At 42.1% G+C, this 19,310-nt stretch overlaps 1 protein-coding gene across 6 annotated transcripts in view; it reads left to right on the forward strand.

The window, feature by feature from the left end:
* Positions 1 to 8,690: 8,690 nt before the first annotated feature.
* rgs19 (regulator of G protein signaling 19) overlaps positions 8,691 to 19,310 on the forward strand; it is a 30,822-nt gene continuing 20,202 nt past the window's right edge. For 2 of the 6 annotated variants that reach the window (XM_034877663.1, XM_034877664.1), the window contains exons 1-2: positions 8,751 to 8,948; positions 15,098 to 15,208. In XM_034877663.1, the coding sequence (XP_034733554.1) occupies positions 15,194 to 15,208 (15 nt within the window). In that variant the 5' untranslated portion in view covers positions 8,751 to 8,948; positions 15,098 to 15,193. Of the gene's footprint in view, positions 8,949 to 15,097; positions 15,209 to 18,498; positions 18,728 to 19,310 lie in introns of those variants that run through there. The other 4 variants (XM_034877665.1, XM_034877666.1, XM_034877660.1 and 1 more) reach the window with 3 other exon arrangements.

Here is a 19,310-nt window from a genome sequence, read left to right on the forward strand (position 1 = left end):
CCCCCCCTCTCTCGCTCTCTCTCTCTCCTGAGATATCTGGTGGAGATAATGGAGGAGGGAAGGTGTAAAAGACTGACGATCGATTTAGAGCTGAGACGTGATGATTAGCACACACACACAAACACACACACACACACACACAGGGATTTGAGTGAACCACACTGATAGCACTTAGCTTAGCATGGCTCTCCAAGGTAAGCTGTTCGGAGTGATCCATGTTCAGGTGTGATAAGCAGAATTATGCACAATGGATTTGTCATGCACATATTGAGTTTAGGAATATTGAACAGCATGTATGAATAATTTAGATAGCAGTCTTTATCATTTCTGTCAGCCAAATGGGGATGAAATGTAACATAGAAATCACAGATGAAGCCCACAAAAATAGGAAGAGATAGAATAGAGATAAATATTGTGTTGGAATGTGGTTGTCTGACATTTCGGACGTTTTCAATTCACGGTGACGGCCCATCTTCACTTGGATATTCACTCTAAATACTCAGATGTAAGTTAGTGTACGTGCATATCTTAAATCTGCCTTTTTCCAAAATGTCAGCCTGTTTAAAAACTGGAATAAACAGACCCATAACTAATGAATGGGATTGTATTCGTAGGTGTTTGTTAATGTCAGCTATGCTGCTTTTATCCCTCGAAATATGTTGAAAGAGAGAGAAGAGGATGGAGGATGACATTTGTCAGAAATGAAAGTATTTGAGAGTACTATGGCTAGAAGGCTTTCCCGATAACAAAACACGTTTTCCCCTGAAAGTTCACACTATTCAAAAGGTTAAAAAAGTCACATCTTCATAACTGCAACCCAACCTGTCACATGGACCAACTTCAAAGTTTTTTAAGCCAAGGACCTCGTGGCTGAAGGACAGATGAAGCAGGGACCCCTGATACACATATTGTAGAAAACGAATTTGCATATTAAACATGGCATTCAGTACGGTGGCCTAAAGCCTTTAGACACACCTCTATTGCATAAAAGACTAACCCTTTATAATGATGACTGTCGGCAGGATTTAATGAATCATGTTTGGGTTTTTTTAAGAGTTTTGGGGGACTTTTTCCCTTTATTAATGTGACAGTGAATAGACGTGAAAGGGGAGAGAAATGGGGGGGATTAACTGTATGTGGCTACCTAAGGGACTACCTTACCGATGGGCCAGTAGGCCTATCATCAGAGGGGATTTATATTTGCACATAGTATGTTGGATTCATGTTAAAACCTTTTTATTAAGACCCCCTTATAAAGATCTTTGGTCCATGGGTCCTCTCGAGGAAGCGGCAGTGACGCCAGTAATCTGATGTGTCATTTTGTGCCACATCATAAAATCCATTCAGAAGGGATTAGTGTCTGCAAGTGGAGGTCAGGTAATTTCATGTCTGCAGCGGTGGCGGTAATCCTGTCTGATTTGTTTCATCTTAAACCATCACGGCTCCTGCTGTGTGCAGACAAACTCTAAAGCTGCTGTTTTCATAACAGCAGCACAGGCAAAATGACCAAAAGCACTAAATATCATTTCTATCCAGTGAAACAAGCACCCTTCAGTTCTCAAGCCAAATCCCTTCAGATTTAGCAAATGCCACACTTAGTCAGTCTGCCACGTCTCCGTTTTTCAGTGGGAATGTGTTTCAGTCTGAATCACAGTTGTAGTATTCAAAATTGGTCTTGGTTTTGAATGGTAACTATTGTTTTCTTAACCTTTTTTCCTATGTTTTTGTGTGACTGATGGGAAGAACAATCTTTCAACTTGGTCCAGCGTGAACGCTCCAACCAGCAGCCGCAGACCGAGTTGCAATGAGGGGAAAATGTGTATTATTAATTTCCATCCACTAAAAGTGCAGATTTTTTGTCACTGAAAAGCTCAGATCATTACTCTAAGTGTCTGACAACATTTTAAAAAGGATCCCTACAGAGATAGACCTTTTTAAAACTCCTTAATACCTTTCTGTTTAACCAGAACCAGCTCTGATGTCACTAGCACTTAAACCCACCAGGCTCCTTTTAAAAAAAACTATCATTTTAGCTTGTATAGAGCCAACATATTTTCACATTTAAATCAATCAACTACGTGTTTATTTCAACCAAAACTAGAGTTGTGATGGTTAGAAAAGGGGAAAGATGGCCCAAAACGGCTTTGTTTGCAGTTTTATTTTAAATCTGAATGGAGGGTGTTTTATGCTTGCAGTCTCAACCCCTCAAAGTCTTGGACTTGTCTTGATCTTGTCTTGGTCTGAAGTGTTTAAACATTGTTTCTTTACAGGTTGATGAATGAATAAAACGTTTGTATTATTGTGTCATGCATAAAAAAATACATGCACAATTTATGAGACGCCACAGATACCAGAGTAGCAACAGGAATACATTCATATTCTGTAGGATTTGCAATTTTCTTTTTTTTTCGTTCAATACTGACTGTGTAATAGGGGTGGGGGGGGAAATTCAACGCAGTATAGTATTGCAATGTTTTCAGTGGCGCTACTGTCTCACTACACAGGCGCCACGTATGGATCATTTATTACATATTATGTATTATATATGTGTTGGTCAGTTTGTCCAGTTTTGCAGCAATAAATGTAAAGTGAGCTGAACAAACTGTTCACAAAATGTTTCTTTTTAGATGAAACAGATGTTGACAAAGTTTCCTTTTGGGAACGTCATTTAAAATAGGGAAAACTTTGGAGTTGGAAAAAGGTTAGAAATATCAACATATCGCAGAATATTGCACTAGGTGTAAAATTGTAACAATGTTGTGTCGTGGCATAAGTATCGTGATGATATTGTATCGGTAGGTGTCTGGCCACCCCCCCCCACTGTGTAACAGATGAAACATTGAGCATTATAACACGCATCACCATCAGAACTGCTCTTTGTTCTAATGCAGGGATGAGAACATTGATATGAATTCCCATAATATGTAATCATAAGATATAATCATGGGAAATCTGTGATATGTAACATTATTAAGTAGACATAAAGAAAAAAAGAGGACTGAAAAACTGCCAAAACATTCAACTAAATATTGCACATGTGATTAATCATGGTCGTCACAATTAGTTAATTACATTCTCACAAATTGTGATTTTCCATTTGAAAATGATTGATCGTTCATCCCTACTACACACAGCACATACTGTATCATCTTTGCACATTCTGCACTCAACCCATTTAGCCTTGTTTAAGCCCTGCATGTATACATTTGTTTTCTGCATATTCATGTTTAATACATATGATTGTTCATGTTTGCACCATTCACCAAGGCAAATTCCATGTAAGTGTACTTTAGAGCTGTCAATCTTCTTCTAGAATACCAGTCAAATTAAATTTGTTATTTTGGGGAAATGACATTTAAGCATGATTTCATATATCCTTCTGCAGTATTTAAATACCATCCATATAATTACTCATATTGTTCATTACTGTGCTTTTCAGTTACATGACTTCATTCACTTCATTGTGTATGTGTCCTCCCTGGAGCAGAGTCCCAGCTGTCTGTTCTTTTATAGCCAGCTGAGGGTTGGTGCCCTTGAGTCTGGAACACAGTTGTCTACGCGGTGGTTTCTGATAAGGGTGCAGAGTCAGGAACATCTTCTCTTTGTATGTGACCAATCGCCACCAGGTTGGATTAAAAGACCGCCAGAGACTCTCAGGCATGGGGGACAGATGGAAAAAAGACATAGTAATGCCAACTTGTCTGAATGAGTGAATTCAGACAAGTTGGCACTACTATGTGTGTTAAGATTCATTGTTTTACTGAGATTAGGCTTGTTCCCAAACGCTTGGGTCTCTGGTCTCTGAATGAGATGAGGTCTAGGGAAGTGGCTGTGTGCTGCTCCACATCGGAAGTGGAAAACTACGTCAGAAATACACAGACCACAAACGCATCACATCTGCAACAGCATGCACAGCGCATCCCTTCACTGAAGCACAATGAAATAAGGCAGCTTATGATTTTGGGGGTCTACATAGCCTACTGTCCGGTTTCTTATTTGACAGTCAACTTCATCCATCCATCCATCTTCGTTCGCTTATCCAGTATTGGGTTGCGGGGGCAGCAGCTCCAGTAGGGGACCGCCAAACTTCCCTTTCCCGAGTGTTTAATGACCATGGTGCATGATAGGTCTTTGGCTATTAGACTCCATCGCAATGTTAATTTATAAGGGTATAGAATGAAGGGTATAGAAGCCGTGGATATGTAGGAATATCCCCCCAATGGGGTCTAGGCACTAGTGGAGCTGATGAAGGGATAAATGAAGCCTGAAGATCTGGAGGGATGTGATGTGGAGCGGGGCTTCTGATGGAGGAACCCTGGGTGCCGGGAATAATGGGAACTAGAGGTGAATGAGCTTGATGAGGGTCAAATCCATTTTGCCTGAAATGATTACTGACAGCAAAGAGATGGTGGCAACATCTGGTTGGTTGCCTGGAAGAGTCAACGGCCACATTCCTCTGGTGACACCATGCAGCTCATCAGGTTGGGAGAGATATACATGCAAAGTATAGGAATCTTCATGAATGAACTTGCTATTTACTGTGACATATTGAGATTTAGATTGATACATTTGATTAGATGTATTCATTTATTTGGGCCTCACAGGACAAATAAATAAAAACATGAATACATTTATCAACTTTACTTTTTGATTCTGGGATAAGTGTTTTACTTTAAACACCTGATTTACCTGAAAGGAGGACAAATCAAATGTTAGGAGGGGAGGGCGCATCTTGAATGTATAAAAAAAAGGCCCATCTGCCAGGCCGGACGGGCCTCGGACCACCCACTTCTCAACAGGCCCACCCAAAAATGATGGCCAATGATGCTTTAGGGCATGTTAGTGTGATGTATTTCCTTTCTTTAAACATGTTTATAACATGAATCATCACACTAAAGTAACAGCTTGTCTCGGTAGGAAATAACTGGAGTCTTGTTTTTACATGTCAGAGGACGTCAGGGAACAAGTTCTGTGCCCGAGTGTTGGTTCTAACTGTCGGCCAGCGTTGATCTGTGGAGGGGAAAATTTAAAACCATTGAACTACATAAGGAACTATTTGGCCTCATGTTATATGAGCAGAACTAAACTATGTTTTGGGGAAATATTAGATGCATGACAACCTTTGAAGTCTCTAGGTCTTGGGTCTATAGGGCTTTGTGTTCTATAGAGCTTTATAGAATCTGCTTAATGGAGATTCCAAAGCGGTCTTCTTGGTCAGAACCAAGGCGAGCGATCGCCCACAGGGCCGTCATGTGCACCAAAACGTTTTACAATGCAACAAGATATTTAAAGAGCATCAAGCTGTTAAAGGCTCTTTTATATAAGCACAGATAACATAACAGTTCAGTGGTCAGTCATTTGTATTAGGTTAAACCATGATATGATAACATTTTTAATTTAATTTCCACCCACAATTGGTCTGGTCCCTCCAAAACTGGAATCCTGGCGCCGTGCCTGCCATCTGCATAACCTCAAACCGCTGTGGGTCTCAGCGACTAGATGTGTAGCTTCAGTGCACCCCTGTGGTGACAGGAAGCACTGCACAGGCCACTCAACAAGTGGCAGGGTTACTTCTGATTTCATGGAAACAGCCAGGGCAGCCAAGTGGGATTTTAGCTTTTTTGGCATCATTTGAGCATATTGTAGATTTAGTATCATGCAAGGAATTATTCCAATTCTGTCAAAAGTCCCACTTTGTTTTGTGTGTGTTTGCCTATCAGTAAAATTTACAAAGGCCTTCCAAAGTGTTTTAAATGTTTTCATGTCTACAACCTATAAGCACAAAGCAGCACAAATGCTTTAAGCAGTGGAAATGCATTTGATAAGACTTCACGCCGGCTCACGTAACAGAGGAGATTTGAGTCCCTGATATGATTCAGAGCTGTATCACCAATCAAAGGTCAACCTCTGATAACATACATGTATGGGGCTGGAGCCTAGAGCCAACTAGTGTCAGCCACAGTGTTCCAACAGGGGGGGGCTTGGATGAGAAAGTCAACTACCAAATTCTATGATCCTCTATTGAAGTCTGAGATATGTTTTAGAAAATTAATCTAAATAAGGAGACCTTTATGAGAAATTAAAATGCCACAATAGAAAAGCACAAGAGGCTTCACTGGACATGAGTATCTCTGATATCACTGGCAGTTTGACTTGGAATAGCTTGTTACATCCAGGACAGGGTGTTATTGGGAACTGCTCTGGTGGGCTAGGTCTAGTACCAGGTACTTATGGCTAGGAAGTACCAATTTACAAAATTGGAACGATATTAGGTTATGCTATTAGAATGTAGAGGGTGAAATCTAAATGTCTATATTTAATTGTTTTGATCATGTTTGATTGATTATTCTCTCTCTCTCTCTCTCTCTCTCTCTCTCTCTCTCTCTACTTGGTATATGGCGCCCCCTCCTGTTGCTCTCCGTCCACTTACATCATTTACAAAAACACACAAGCAGATCCTACCCTTAAACTTAGAAGATAATGATTTTATTCCATCTTATAACCCCCCCCTACCAAAAAATAACTCTTCTAGGGGAGATATGGCATCCACAAACACAAGCGTCCCTGAGGGTTGGCCGCTGACTTTCTAGGTAAGGGCTCACCCGTCGTGTCCAGTTTTAGGGATTCGTTTCACCATGGTGACACACACACACACAGTTCTCATCTTAAATGGTTCCAGTTTAGACTTTAACAAAGGGACAACATGGAAAAAGAATCTAATGTCAGAAAAACAGGGACAACATTCGGGGACAAGCCCTCCCTGTGTTTCAGACTAGGGCCTTTAGAACCCCTTGGGCTTAGTCCGTTAGATGTGGATGGGGTTCTTTAACCAGCAAGAATGTCATGGTTACGGAGAACGGTGTCTCCTTCAGCTCACGGAATATGGATGGAGGAATTCAAATGTATTTATTTAAAATAGGGACAGTGCATATCGATGAACATTATATAAATATGCAAGAGTATGGCCGATGGATGGATGCATGGGTGAATGGGTGGATGGGTGGATGGGTGGATGAGGGGATAAATTGATGGATGGATGGATGGATGAATGAATGGAGGGATAAATAGATGAATGGATGGATGGGTGGGTAAATGAATGAGTGGATAAATGGATGGATGGATGGATAAATTAATGGATGGGTGAATGGATGGATGGATGGATGGATGGATGGGTGGATAAATGAATGAGTGGATAAATGGATGGATGGATGGATAAATTAATGGATGGGTGAATGGATGGATGGGTGGATGGATGCATACGTGGGTGAATGGATGGAAGGGTGGAGCGCAGCGTCCCGTCCGTTGGCTGTGTGGTTCAGTTGTGTTTAGAGCTTGAAACGCCATGATGATCCTGTTTAATTGGCCAGTTGCCGCGCCACGTGCACGTTGGTGCACGTCAGTGCACGAGTCCTCTACCTGGCAAACCCTATAAAGCGTACCACGTGTGTGCACATTTCACCAGAGTGACAGTTTTCACTTACACTGAAACTGATAGAGACAAGTAAACGGAACAAATCAGCGAAGAGAAGGAAAAGTTGTGTCCTGTTCTCTATATTTAATTATTTTATACTGTCCAGTTAAAGTAAAACATGTCTTGTAGACATGATCGTTATTCATGTATTCATGTTGTACCAGTCCAATATGACTGTGGCAATAAACCTTGTTTCATTGGTTATGAATCTATTTTGATGCATTTAAAAAAAAGAGTGTTTTTTGTCTCTTGCAGCCCGTTTGGGTCTCTTTTTGGTCATTTCTCTTGTTTCCTTGGGGTTTTTGGGTCTCTGTGGACATGTCTCTGTTGGTGTCTCTTCTCTTTTTAAGTCCTATTCATTCGGCTGAGGTGCTGCACACTTCTAAACATGATAATGGCAAGGGACAACCCTGATGTTGGAAACGCAGCTGTAACTAGGGCCAGACTTTAGGAAGATGGCCTCGACTGAACTCTCCTCTCCGTAGTCCCCAGCAGGAGAGCAGGCATGTCAGAGGGGCCCGTGCTGTGAACTTTGTCCGGACATACATCACGCTGATCTGTGGCGCACATGCAAAGCACGATTTGCCAACCAACTTTTACTTCCTAGACTTTTATATTTACCACTTCATCGGCATCTCTCAATGCATCTCTCAATGGAATTATATTGTTAAAAAAGTAGAAATAATCTGTTGTCTGATGTAGTGTCACTTTACTTTAGTGTTGATTAAAGGTGAAAACTTTATATGAAAGTGCATTGTGATGTAATCTTAAATCATAAAATAAAACTAATTTTATTTAAACAGCAAGCTGGGAAACATTCTATTTATCATTACACACACACACACAGTTACATTAAGCTAATCATTAATATGTCATTACGTATGGATATTATGTGTACAAAAAAACAAGTAACCCATGAACAAATAAGTGTAAGTAGGCCTATGTAAGTAAAGTAAACTCGTGGTAAACTAGTGCATGCGTTATTACTATAAACGATCTTTTATGATGTGTACTCGCATGTAAAACCGATAAAAGTTAATATAGGCCTATATATATATATATCAAGTATATCAAGTTTTATTGTAGAGAACTCCCGGGTCTCTTCCTGCTCGGATGGCCGTGAAGCCGCGCATGCGCTCTGCTGCCTCTGTCCGCCAGGGCGGTGATCTCTCTCTCTCTCTCTCACACACACACACACTTTCCTTTTGTCTCTCTATCACTCTCTCTCGCTGTGGGAAAAACCCGAGCAGAGCAGGAGGAGAGCAGCCGAAGGGGGGAGGAGGCGGACTCCTTCTTCTTCCTCCAATATAGCGGCGCGGCGGCAGGATATTTAGAAAAATAAAATTTAAAAAAAAATCCACGGAGGACCCCCCCCCCCCCTCCCGGGGCGGAGCGGCAGAGGGAAAAAACACACACACGGATGTGCCTCCGAAAGCGCAGCGGATACCGCCCTCCGGACCTTATTAATGCCAAGATTGTGAGTATCTGATCGGCTGCAGAAGCGAGCTGAACACGGGGAGGGGAGGGCAGAAGGGGGGGTGCTGCTTTCAGTTTAATTTCCCCTTGCCGGTCTCCAGGCAGCGGCGGGGCTTTTCTTCGCTCCGCGATGTTGAGGAAAAGGTCGGTCTAGTGGTTCCTTCCCTCTCTTCCTTTCCTCCTTCGCTTTCTCACCTCCTCGATTCCTTCCCGAGAACGGGAAGCAGACAGGCAATCCGGGGGGGGGGAAGAGGAGGAGAAGGAGTCGCGCGAACCCTGCCATGTCTCATTTCCGTCTTTTTCTGTCTATCGTCTAGCTAAACGGGGCTCTTTCATCTACCGCTCCGTCTTTAGCTGCTGTTGGTAACATAAAAGGGAAAACACGAGCAGCTTGGTAGAAAACTCAAGGAGAAAGAAGGCTTTTCTTACTTTATTTTAGTTTGCCAGCTGTCTACAGGCTATTCATTTCTATCGGGTGTCATTTCCAGTGAGTTCGTAAAATAAAATAAAACTTACTGTTAGCTTAACTGCTGTCGAAAGCTGCATGGTTCATATGAGATAACGGTTCGGTTATTACACGGGTAAGTTGTTAATAATGACCCCGACAACTATCTTGTAAGACATTTACATTTAGTATCAATTTAGTAACATCTTTTTTTTTCTTCTGTCAACCCCATAGCAAGTTGTCTTAGCGGGGCTCACACATGAAGCCTGATTCATGGTTCAGCGTTGAAGCTATGCCAAATAGCGGAAGTTTCACTTTGAAAGTTATATTTTGGGGGCTTTTCCTTTTATTGTAGTGGAAAGACATGAAAAGGGGAGAGAGATGGAGGATGACATGAAGCAAAGGATTCGAACCCGGACCGCTGCAGCCAACATGGGGCGGACGCGGCCATAGCAGGGTTATTACGCTATTCTGATTCTCAGAAGCCGGCCTCCCTCTCTTCCACAGCTGCTTTATTTTACCGAGAGGGTAAGCCTCTCTTCTATAACCGTAGTACACACCGCCACCAACTTGAGCTGCAAAAAAGCTTGGGCCGCCCCGGCAAGGACGCCTGTCAAAGAGTACCGGGACGCTTTTTGACGCTTGGCCTCTCTGACGTGGCGGCGTTCTCTTTGCAACCGGGAGAAGCTCACCTTGCCACGGCCAATACACGGACACTGACACCTTTTTATAAGTTACGTATATAATGACAGAAGCTGTATTGTTAATTGGTCGCAGCTGGGTCCTAGTCCTAGTGACCCGTGCAGGACTTTACTGTGAGCGGATCGTTCAGAGACCATGTGACCGGCAGCTAACGCTAACTGGTGCCTATGTGCAACCAACGTTAAAACGACGATAGGTAACCCGGCGTTCATGAGCTTGTCCTCAGAAATAATCTTTTTTTAGGAATGAAAGTGTATGATCGATTTTAGATCGTATGTTTCTCCGGGATCAGCCAGCGCAAAGGACGTCTATATTCTGATTGGCGGCTGGCGTTAGCCGCTGCTCGCCGCCAAACCGCGTCATAACCCATTACCATAAAGTTGAAAAATTAAAACATTCTAATTGACGCTCAACGTGCTCAAAATGCCCCAAAACGCTGAGAGAAGCTGCCATTGAAAATGAATGACTTCCGGTAACTTTAGACGCTCAAGTCGGTGGCGGTGTGTATGTCCGGTTAGCATGGCGCCATTTTAATGCTACGAAGCCATCAACCGCCGTTAGCATCCCATTGACTGCCATTGATTTTGGCGCCACTTTGACAGTAACTACATCTGAAATGTTTCAAGACTCTGTTTGTCCGTTGTTTATTTCTCAATAACATAACAACTTATCAAGGGCTCCATTACCTCGTAGCTCACGTTATGGCTCCGTAGTTGACTTTTCTGGAAAAATAGGCTAACGATTGTGTCATAACCACGCAACTTACTGTCGCATAGTTGACAAATCATTCATTTTTCACATTTCAGTCACATTGTTTTGGACCATTATTATTTATGTGTCTTAAGCGTTGGAAAAAGTATATATATATATATATATATATATATATATATATATATATATACACACACACAGCTTAAAGACAAAACTTGCTCTAAAACTCCAATGGGGACAAACTCCAATCATTAGATCTGAGGAAAGTCTTTTAGTTCCATTCATTCGGCTTAAAACGGCACGGGTGCTGCACCTAAACCGAATAATGGCAGGGGGCAACCCTGGCATATATTCTTATAAACCCTTCACTCAGAGAGTTATGGCCTTGCTCTACCCATAATACACAGATAATTCAATCCAGACCCAAGTCTGTTCAACACACATTCAGTGACCCATTCAAAAAGCTCCATCAGCAGATATTTGGGACAGTTAAGTCAAAGAAATAACTGTACTTTCCTTTACTTGTCCTACAGTCTGTCTTTGTAGTTTCTGAGTTTCTAGTGACCTTATTGTACTTGATGGTGTGTTTATGTATAAACGGACGCAGTGCTACTCCCACAGGTCCAGTAATAGTCTTGTTGTATACCTTGCCGTGTATTGCACAACCTTAGTAAAGGTAAAACTTTGGGATTCTTATATAATTACCGTTCATGACCATATAAGGTGTTGCCTCTGGTTAAGCACTTTTAGGAGGAAGAGACACAGAAAAGGAGAAATGAATGTGTTGATAAAAGCTTAAAGACTAAACTTGCTAAAGTAGTCCCCTGGCGGACAGATCGCAATTATTAGATCTAAGAAAAGTTATTTAGAAACATTGATTTGGTGGCTCAGGTGTTGCACCTAAACCTTCTAATGGCAGGGGACGACCCTGACTGTGTAGGACATGTCTTTTCATGAATGCTACTGGACAGCTTTGGGTGGACGTATCCCAGTCAGACAGAAAGCACGGCTCCTTTTGGTTTACTTCTCTGTTTTCTATGTGCTGTCTGCGTCCGAGCGTGTGGAACGGCTGGCTATCAAATATCAACATCCATGTCCTTTTTGTCCTCGTCAGTCCATGTGTTCTGAGGTTCTGTTCTTAAAGCTGGTTCGAATTACACACTGTTCTAACAAGAAAAAGCAAAAAAGACCCCTCTTGAAAGAGAAGTTAGATTTGTTGGTGGCTGTCTCGGTGAGCTTCTTCGGTGCAAAACCTTTTTCCTCAGGGGACCGACCTAGGGAACCACACCCTCAGGTCGTCTTCCCACCGACCTGGAAATTTGAGTTTTTCTGAGTCAAATTTTTTTGGGGGGTTTTGGTCTTTTCGAACCCTTTTGTGGCTTTCCCCCAATGTTTTTGTCACTTTTTCAACATTTGTTGACTCTTTTGAAGCCTTTTCGTAGTTTTTTTCCCAAATCTTTTTCCATTTTTGTCACTTTATTTGACATTTTTTCACATTTTAGTCAATTTCATTGACATGTCTTTTTTTACATTTTTCTCTTTTTTACATTTGTCACTTTTTTAAAGTTCTTTACGAATTGCTTTTCTCTCCAAATGCTGTAAAATTGACAAAAACTCACAAATTCAATGAAAGTAGTGAAGTGATTATTTATTTGACTTGATTAACTTGATTAATTTAACTTAATTGAATGTAAGGAGCATTGTAGGGAACCATCCCCGTTACATTTTTGGACAATTTCAAAAATCAACAACTCAAACTTCTGGTCTAGAAAGGGGTCAGATATGAACTGAAGACACCCGGAGGGTAATTGGAACAGATATGCATTTACTGTACAGTAAAAAATGAAAATCTGACAAGCACAGTCCAACACAGAAGTTTGAGGCGCAGCCACTGTAGCACTCTTAAAAAAATTAATTAACTTGATCTGTTATCGGTGAAATAAAACACTGATACATCTAATCTTCAAACCGATGATGGTCCAGGGCGTATAATAATAATAATAATAATAATAATAATAATAATAACAGACTGAACAAAACCAAGCTTTGATTAAACAGCTTCAGACACATTTGGTGTGAAGACGCCTGCAGAAATCACAGGAAGCCACACTTCTCCTCTACATGATCTCTCATTTATTTTGGGAATTTGTACCCAATGTTAACAATTAAATAGTTAATTTTTTATAGTTTTTTTAACAAAATGGCAGTTTGTTTGTTTAACTGCAATAATTGCTAAAATTAGCTATGGTAATTTTTTTAAATGATATTTAGCAATGACAAATGTAATTATTTAAATGATTATTGGTTGGACAATATTGTTTTTTTCTTACATATTTTTTGGGGCATTTTCCACCTTTATTTTTGACACGACAGCTGGAGATATGAATCGTACCCCCACATGCCTCTGCGTCGCCGCGAACCCCCCTCCAAGCCCTCCCCGTAGCTCGACGTGCACCTCCCAAAACGTCATGCCAGCAGCCTACTGTGGGGGGTTGCTACGTGCTAGTTCACTGACATGAGCTCAGCAAATACCCTCAGCCATATTTGGGTTATACTGACGGGGTTATCCGTTTGTAAAGTGTCTATATGTCAGTAACGTTTAGTTATCTATTTCTCCAAAGCTTTTACAAAGTCTAATCAAGAAAAGTCCAGACATATGAAATTAATATTTTAGCACGACAGTCCATAGGGTTTCCTAGCATTATGGGGGTGAAATGCGGCACAACGTAAAGCAATCCCGACGCAGAACTCGGAAAGGGTCGCGCCGCCGTAGGAGCGATGGCGTAGCTGCCTGACTACAGTGGCGCATTTACAGAAATGTTGATTAATGTGTCCTAATTAAATAAATCTACTATGGTGCATAAAGCCCTGGGGGGGCAACTTAGGCAGGGTGGGCAACCTGGCTTCCTCCTTCCTGTTGCCAGTTGGTACGCACTTCCTCTTCCTGTGTCTTTCTTCATTGTCTGTTGCTTGCTTCCTCTTTTTTTAAGTTGGCCATCATCAGCTCTCTCTCTCTCTCTCTCTCTCTCTCTCTCTCTCTCTCTCTCTCTCTCTCTCTCTCTCTCTCTCTCTCTCTCTCTCTCTCTCTCTCTCTCTCTCTCTCTCTCTCTCTCTCTCTCTCTCTCTCTCTCTCTCGCGCAACTTTTGTCTCCCCCGATTCTTTTAGTCCATATTAACATTAGTGGTAACTGTAGTGATATGTGTTTCTGGTTGCCAGTCTGTGACGTGTGGGTTTTCACCATCATCTTGAGCTATAAGTGTTTGCTGGTTTTACTGGTCCCTCTTTTTCTTTTATCTTGATTCAGACTGAGATTCTGAGTGTCTTTAACAGGGGGGCCCTGGCCAAGACAGCAGCATAAAGAGTTCCACGTTAAAAAACAAACAGCAGACTTTAAACCATGGCTGATTTTAGATTTTAAACAAAATATATAAAAATACAATCTTAAGATATGAAACTTTAGATCCTTTGAACAAAATACAAACAAAAAAATCTGTGTTGCAAACAGGGACATTGTAGAGCGTCCTCTGGTGGACAGACTATGCAACGCCATCACTAACAGGGACATTGTAGAGCGTCCTTTGGTGGACAGACTATGCAACGCCATCACTAACAGGGACGTTGTAGAGCGTCCTCTGGTGGACAGACTATGCAACGCCATCACATTTATCGGTCGGGATCTACTCTTGATTAAATCCCCGTGTGAGGACATCCTCGGAGCGTTGGCATGACAGAAGTTGATGGAAGCTCAGACTGATTCACTTTGTCTTCATCTTAACTTTTGGAAATTGAACCTCAGCAGATGATAATCCTATTTGTTAATGTATGCCTTTCTCCGAGGTTCGTGTAATAGACAGAGGAGCCAGCATCAATGGTGACAGGTGAATGATTGGTACACACGCACACTCACTATGGCCTCTTTTTCTCTCCCTGTGTGTGTGTGTGTGTGTGTGTGTGTGTGTGTGTGTGTGTGTGTGTGTGTGTGTGTGTGTGCGCTACTCTCTCTGTGTGTTTTTGTGGATTAATGTACCTCGATGTTGGTGCCTTTTGTTGGTGATACTGTGTGTGTGTGTGTGTGTGTGTGTGCGTGTGCATGGGTGTTTTATATGCGTTTAAATTGTGTTTTTTGGTTCACAAATGCATGTTCTTGTGGGATTTCACACACTCATGTTTGACTGTGCATGATTTTGTGATGCATTTGTATTGTACTCGCGTGTGCTACGGTGTGGCGTGTGTGTGTGTGTGTGTGTGTATGTGTGTGTATGTGTGTGTATGTGTGTGTGTATTTATAAAGGAGAGGTCCGAGGCAGAACGGGGGATGACATGCATGTGTCCGGCCCGCTAACATCGCTGACGACTCACACACTAACCAACTGCCCGTCCTCGCGACATGGCAGACATACTGGTAAACCAACTGCACCTCTTCCTCTCTCTGTCTGCCACATCCCCCTTTTCTTGCTCTTCCTCTCTGTGTTCACCGTCTTCATGTCTTTATTGTTTTGTAACCGAAACACCTGCTAGCAAATGAGCAGGCTGAGGGGAATGACAGAAAGATGTGGCTGCGTCCGTGCTGGTCTGTCTAATCTATCCAGCTGGTAGGTTTTTTAATTATTGGGTACCTACCTATACTGAGTCTGATCAGATATTTTTAAAGATGGTGATTGAATTTGTATCTGACACACATTGAAAGTGCTGTAGCTACTAGCTACTTAATATGACACTAACTATTATCCCGATAATAGGCCAGTTCAACTGGAGCATTACGCTGATTTGACTAACTAAATAGAAACAATACAGGAGCCAGCCTATGTCCCGACGCGTCAAAATAAGCGTGACAAAGTGTCAAAAGCATGAAAAAGTGTTTGGCAAAAGGGTAAAAAAAAACCTTTAAAATAATGAAGAACAGATTTCATTTCTGAAGTTTACTAACGGAGCAGCATTTAATGAGAGAATTTGAAACAGTAAATCAACATGAAAAACTGTATTTGAAAAAATCTGACTACAGTAGATGTGACAGAAAGGCATGAAAGTTGTTTTAATCCATGTTTATTTCCTGTTTTCCGGTGAAATCCACACTAGCAGATTGTCGTAACTTTCATGCATTTCTGTCACATCTCCAGCAGTCAGATTCACTGTGTTCACTCCGAAGGAATCGCTGCACAAGGCTAGGCACTGGTAAGGACATTTTGGACATGTTTAGAGGCTAACAACATGTTCATAACTTGGCCTGTTTAAGCCTGTAGGGTGCTAACTCCAGCAGGAGGAAAACTCTGTGTAGGCAGCACCGATTGGTTAGTTTTTCTCTCTACTGACAGACACACACATTTAAAAAAAAGACCGAGCTACATGTTGACATTGCCCGGAATTCTCCTTTAAGACCAACGCAGTTGTTGATTTCCCATCCACTAGGATTAGCGTGTGTCTGACAGGGTGGGGGGGCGTGGCACCACGATGGTGGCTCTCCATCACGATGCCGGTCAACCATCACCACCCTAGTATCACCGTGTAAAACCTCTACTCTACCTTCTCAGCCCTCCTCTAGACCCTTCTCCTAAATCAAACGGTCTGCTTCCAGACGTTAACCTGCTGTCAGTGGGTTTTCATCTTCTCGCCATTGCTCGCTCACGTTTGCCTTCTTACTTTTTCTCTCGCTCTTATTATCACTCTCTCCCTTACCCTTCTTATCTCTCACTCTCTCCCTTACCTGTCTTATTTCTCTCTCTCCTTTACCCTTCTTATCTCTCACTCTCTCCCTTACCCTTCTTATCTCTCACTCTCTCCCTTACCTTTCTTATTTCTCACTCTCTCCCTTATTCGTTTTCTTATCTCTCACTCTCTCCCTTACCTGTCTTATTTCTCTCTCTCCTTTACCTTTCTTATCTCTCACTCTCTCTCCCTTATTTCTTTTCTTATCTCGCTCTCCCCCGTTCCACCCATTCCCTCTCTCTCTCACTATCTCTGCCCCTCAGCCACTCCCTCTTCATGTCCCCCACTCTCCTTCTCTAGGTCTTCCTCCAGCTCCGCCCAGTTCCTTCACTCTCTCAACTCACTCTCGCCCTTTATGCCAGGATGCTGTTAAGGGAACTCCATCCACGCTGGTTATGAAGTACACCTTGTCCTTCCGTGACATTAGTAGTTTGAGTAGTAAGTTGACCCATCAAAGTGTTCACACGGACTACGGCTTACAGCAGAGTCCCAATGACGGGGGGGATCATTTTTGCATCATTCTCATTTTTATTACAGAATATAAAAATGTTAAATGATTGTAGTGTGATTTTTGCGAGGATCTGTACCAAACAGCTTTCTAGTCTGTAGGATAGGATTGTACTTCATTCAGAATAGTTGCCTTTAACAGATATTGTGTCCCCCTGCGATTTGGATATTGCACTAGTCTATATTAAATGGCGATTAATTGGGAGAGCCTACATTTCACCCACACAGTTTCCCCCAGGAAATTGGGAAGTGGAGGTGGACAACGCTGCCCATCCATGCAGGAATAGACTCCCAGTTCATCACAAAGGTGTTGACAATGGGGATGAATTATGGGGGGGGGGGTCTGTGCAGGCCAGTCATATCCCTCCACACCAAACTGGGAAGACCCTTTAACTATGAACCTGGCTCTCTATGCACAAAGGCTTTTAACCCTCGTGTTGTCTTCCCATCAAAAATACACTACGTAACACTAACTTATTTACTTGAGTTTTACAGTTATTTTTGGACTTTATGGTCAATAAACCTCATTTATAGGAAATTATACCTATTGTTTGAGTTAGAAAAGCAGAAATTAGGAATTATTTCAACTAAACTTAAAGGAATGGAAGTTGATGATAATCACAGACTGGAATATGTCAACTTTTACTCAATACTATTTCAAAAAAAAGTTCAATATGTTTTTCAAATGCTATAAAATTAAATAAAATGCCCCAAAATTAATGAAAGTAGAGATTTGAACTTGCCATAGAGCGTTGTGTGGAATCAATCATGTTATCTTGGGGAATTAAAAAAAACGTTGACATAGGAAAATGGGTCCATTTGACCCGAGGACAACATGAGGACAACATGAGGGTTTAACAGACAAAAGGATCTTGCCCACACTGTTCCCACAAAGTTTAAAGGATGCTGTCTATAATATCGTATTATGAAGCATTCAGACTTACTTTCTCTGAAAGTTGAGTGGGCCCAAACCATGAAAACCAGGATTTACTGTATCCAACAGTATGTGGTGCCTACTTATGGCTGTGTAATGTGTACCTTAAATCAATCAGAGGAAGGCAAGAATACAGCTACGCTCTTCTGTTCCTGCTCCTCCCATCAAAGAATAAGGAGAGAGACAGGGCAGAGCTGTGAAGACACGTTCCTATATCTCATCCGTGGATGCCTGGGGCATTTATGCAGCTCAAGGGACACATAGTCCGATTTGTTAAGTTTGGTGTTGTGAAAAAGAAAGATGTTGACAAGTCTAGACCGGACTCAATGGGTGTCCAAGTTTAGAGGAAGACAGAATGTAAATGTTGTGTTTAGCAGCTTTTTGTATTTAGCCAACAGGGCATTAATAGGCCCACGCAGTCATGTAGGGTGCGTGTGCGTGCGTGTGCGTGCGTGTGTGTGTGTGCGCGTGTTTGGACACCAGGTCTGATTCATCAAGTTTTAGAAAGAAATCAAGAAGCCTCGTGTGTCACAATACCTCTGACTCTGTTTCCTGCCTCTCTCTCTCTCTCTCTCTTTTGCTCTCTCTCCCCCCCATCTTTTCCTGCTGCATTGAACTGCTTTTCGTCTCTCTCTTCCTCCTTTTACTGGAGTGAAGGCGTGTTGATTGATGGAAACGTTGTGGCCATTAGCCAGCGAGCGGGAGAAAAAGAAGGAGCAGTTTGTTGTTTCATTCAGTCGTCCGCCGTGGATCCACCATTGAATCGTCTCGTCTCTGGTGAGCGCTGCTGCTGCTGCTGAATGCTTTCTGTGTGCTGCCAGTTTACCGTGCCACTTATTAAACAGGGTTTGCTTGTTTTGTACGCTCTTAAAAGTTGTGCCTTTATAGCTCAACAGATAAAGCAAGGCAGTACTGGGTTTAGTGGTTTGATTCCCTCTCTGGGTGACCGTGCAGTGGATAAAAGTAGGAATTTCACTTCATTGCTCAAATCTAGGTGATGTACCAGCACACATTCTCTGTTGTGTCTCTGAGGAAAGGCTCTCAACACACTGCTAGATGCACGTGAAAATGCATTGTCATCAAACTTTAAACAAGACTGCTTGTCTCAGTTCCTGGAAAGGGGACATGCCGGGGACATGCAGTTTAGCATGTGTTGCCTGATAAACAAGAAATAAACCGCATATTTTACAAGTTGGATTTCACAATTTGCAGGCAGGCATCGACTTTCTTTTCTTTCTTTTTTTAGAGGTCCCATGACAAAATGCTCTTTGGATGATTTCAAATAGACCTTAGTGGTCCCCTAATACTGTATCTGGAGTCTCTAATATATATAGACCTTAGTGGTCCCCTAATACTGTAT

The sequence above is a fragment of the Etheostoma cragini genome, chromosome 7 (genome assembly GCF_013103735.1).
Source record: "Etheostoma cragini isolate CJK2018 chromosome 7, CSU_Ecrag_1.0, whole genome shotgun sequence".
NCBI classification, from domain to species: domain Eukaryota; kingdom Metazoa; phylum Chordata; class Actinopteri; order Perciformes; family Percidae; genus Etheostoma; species Etheostoma cragini.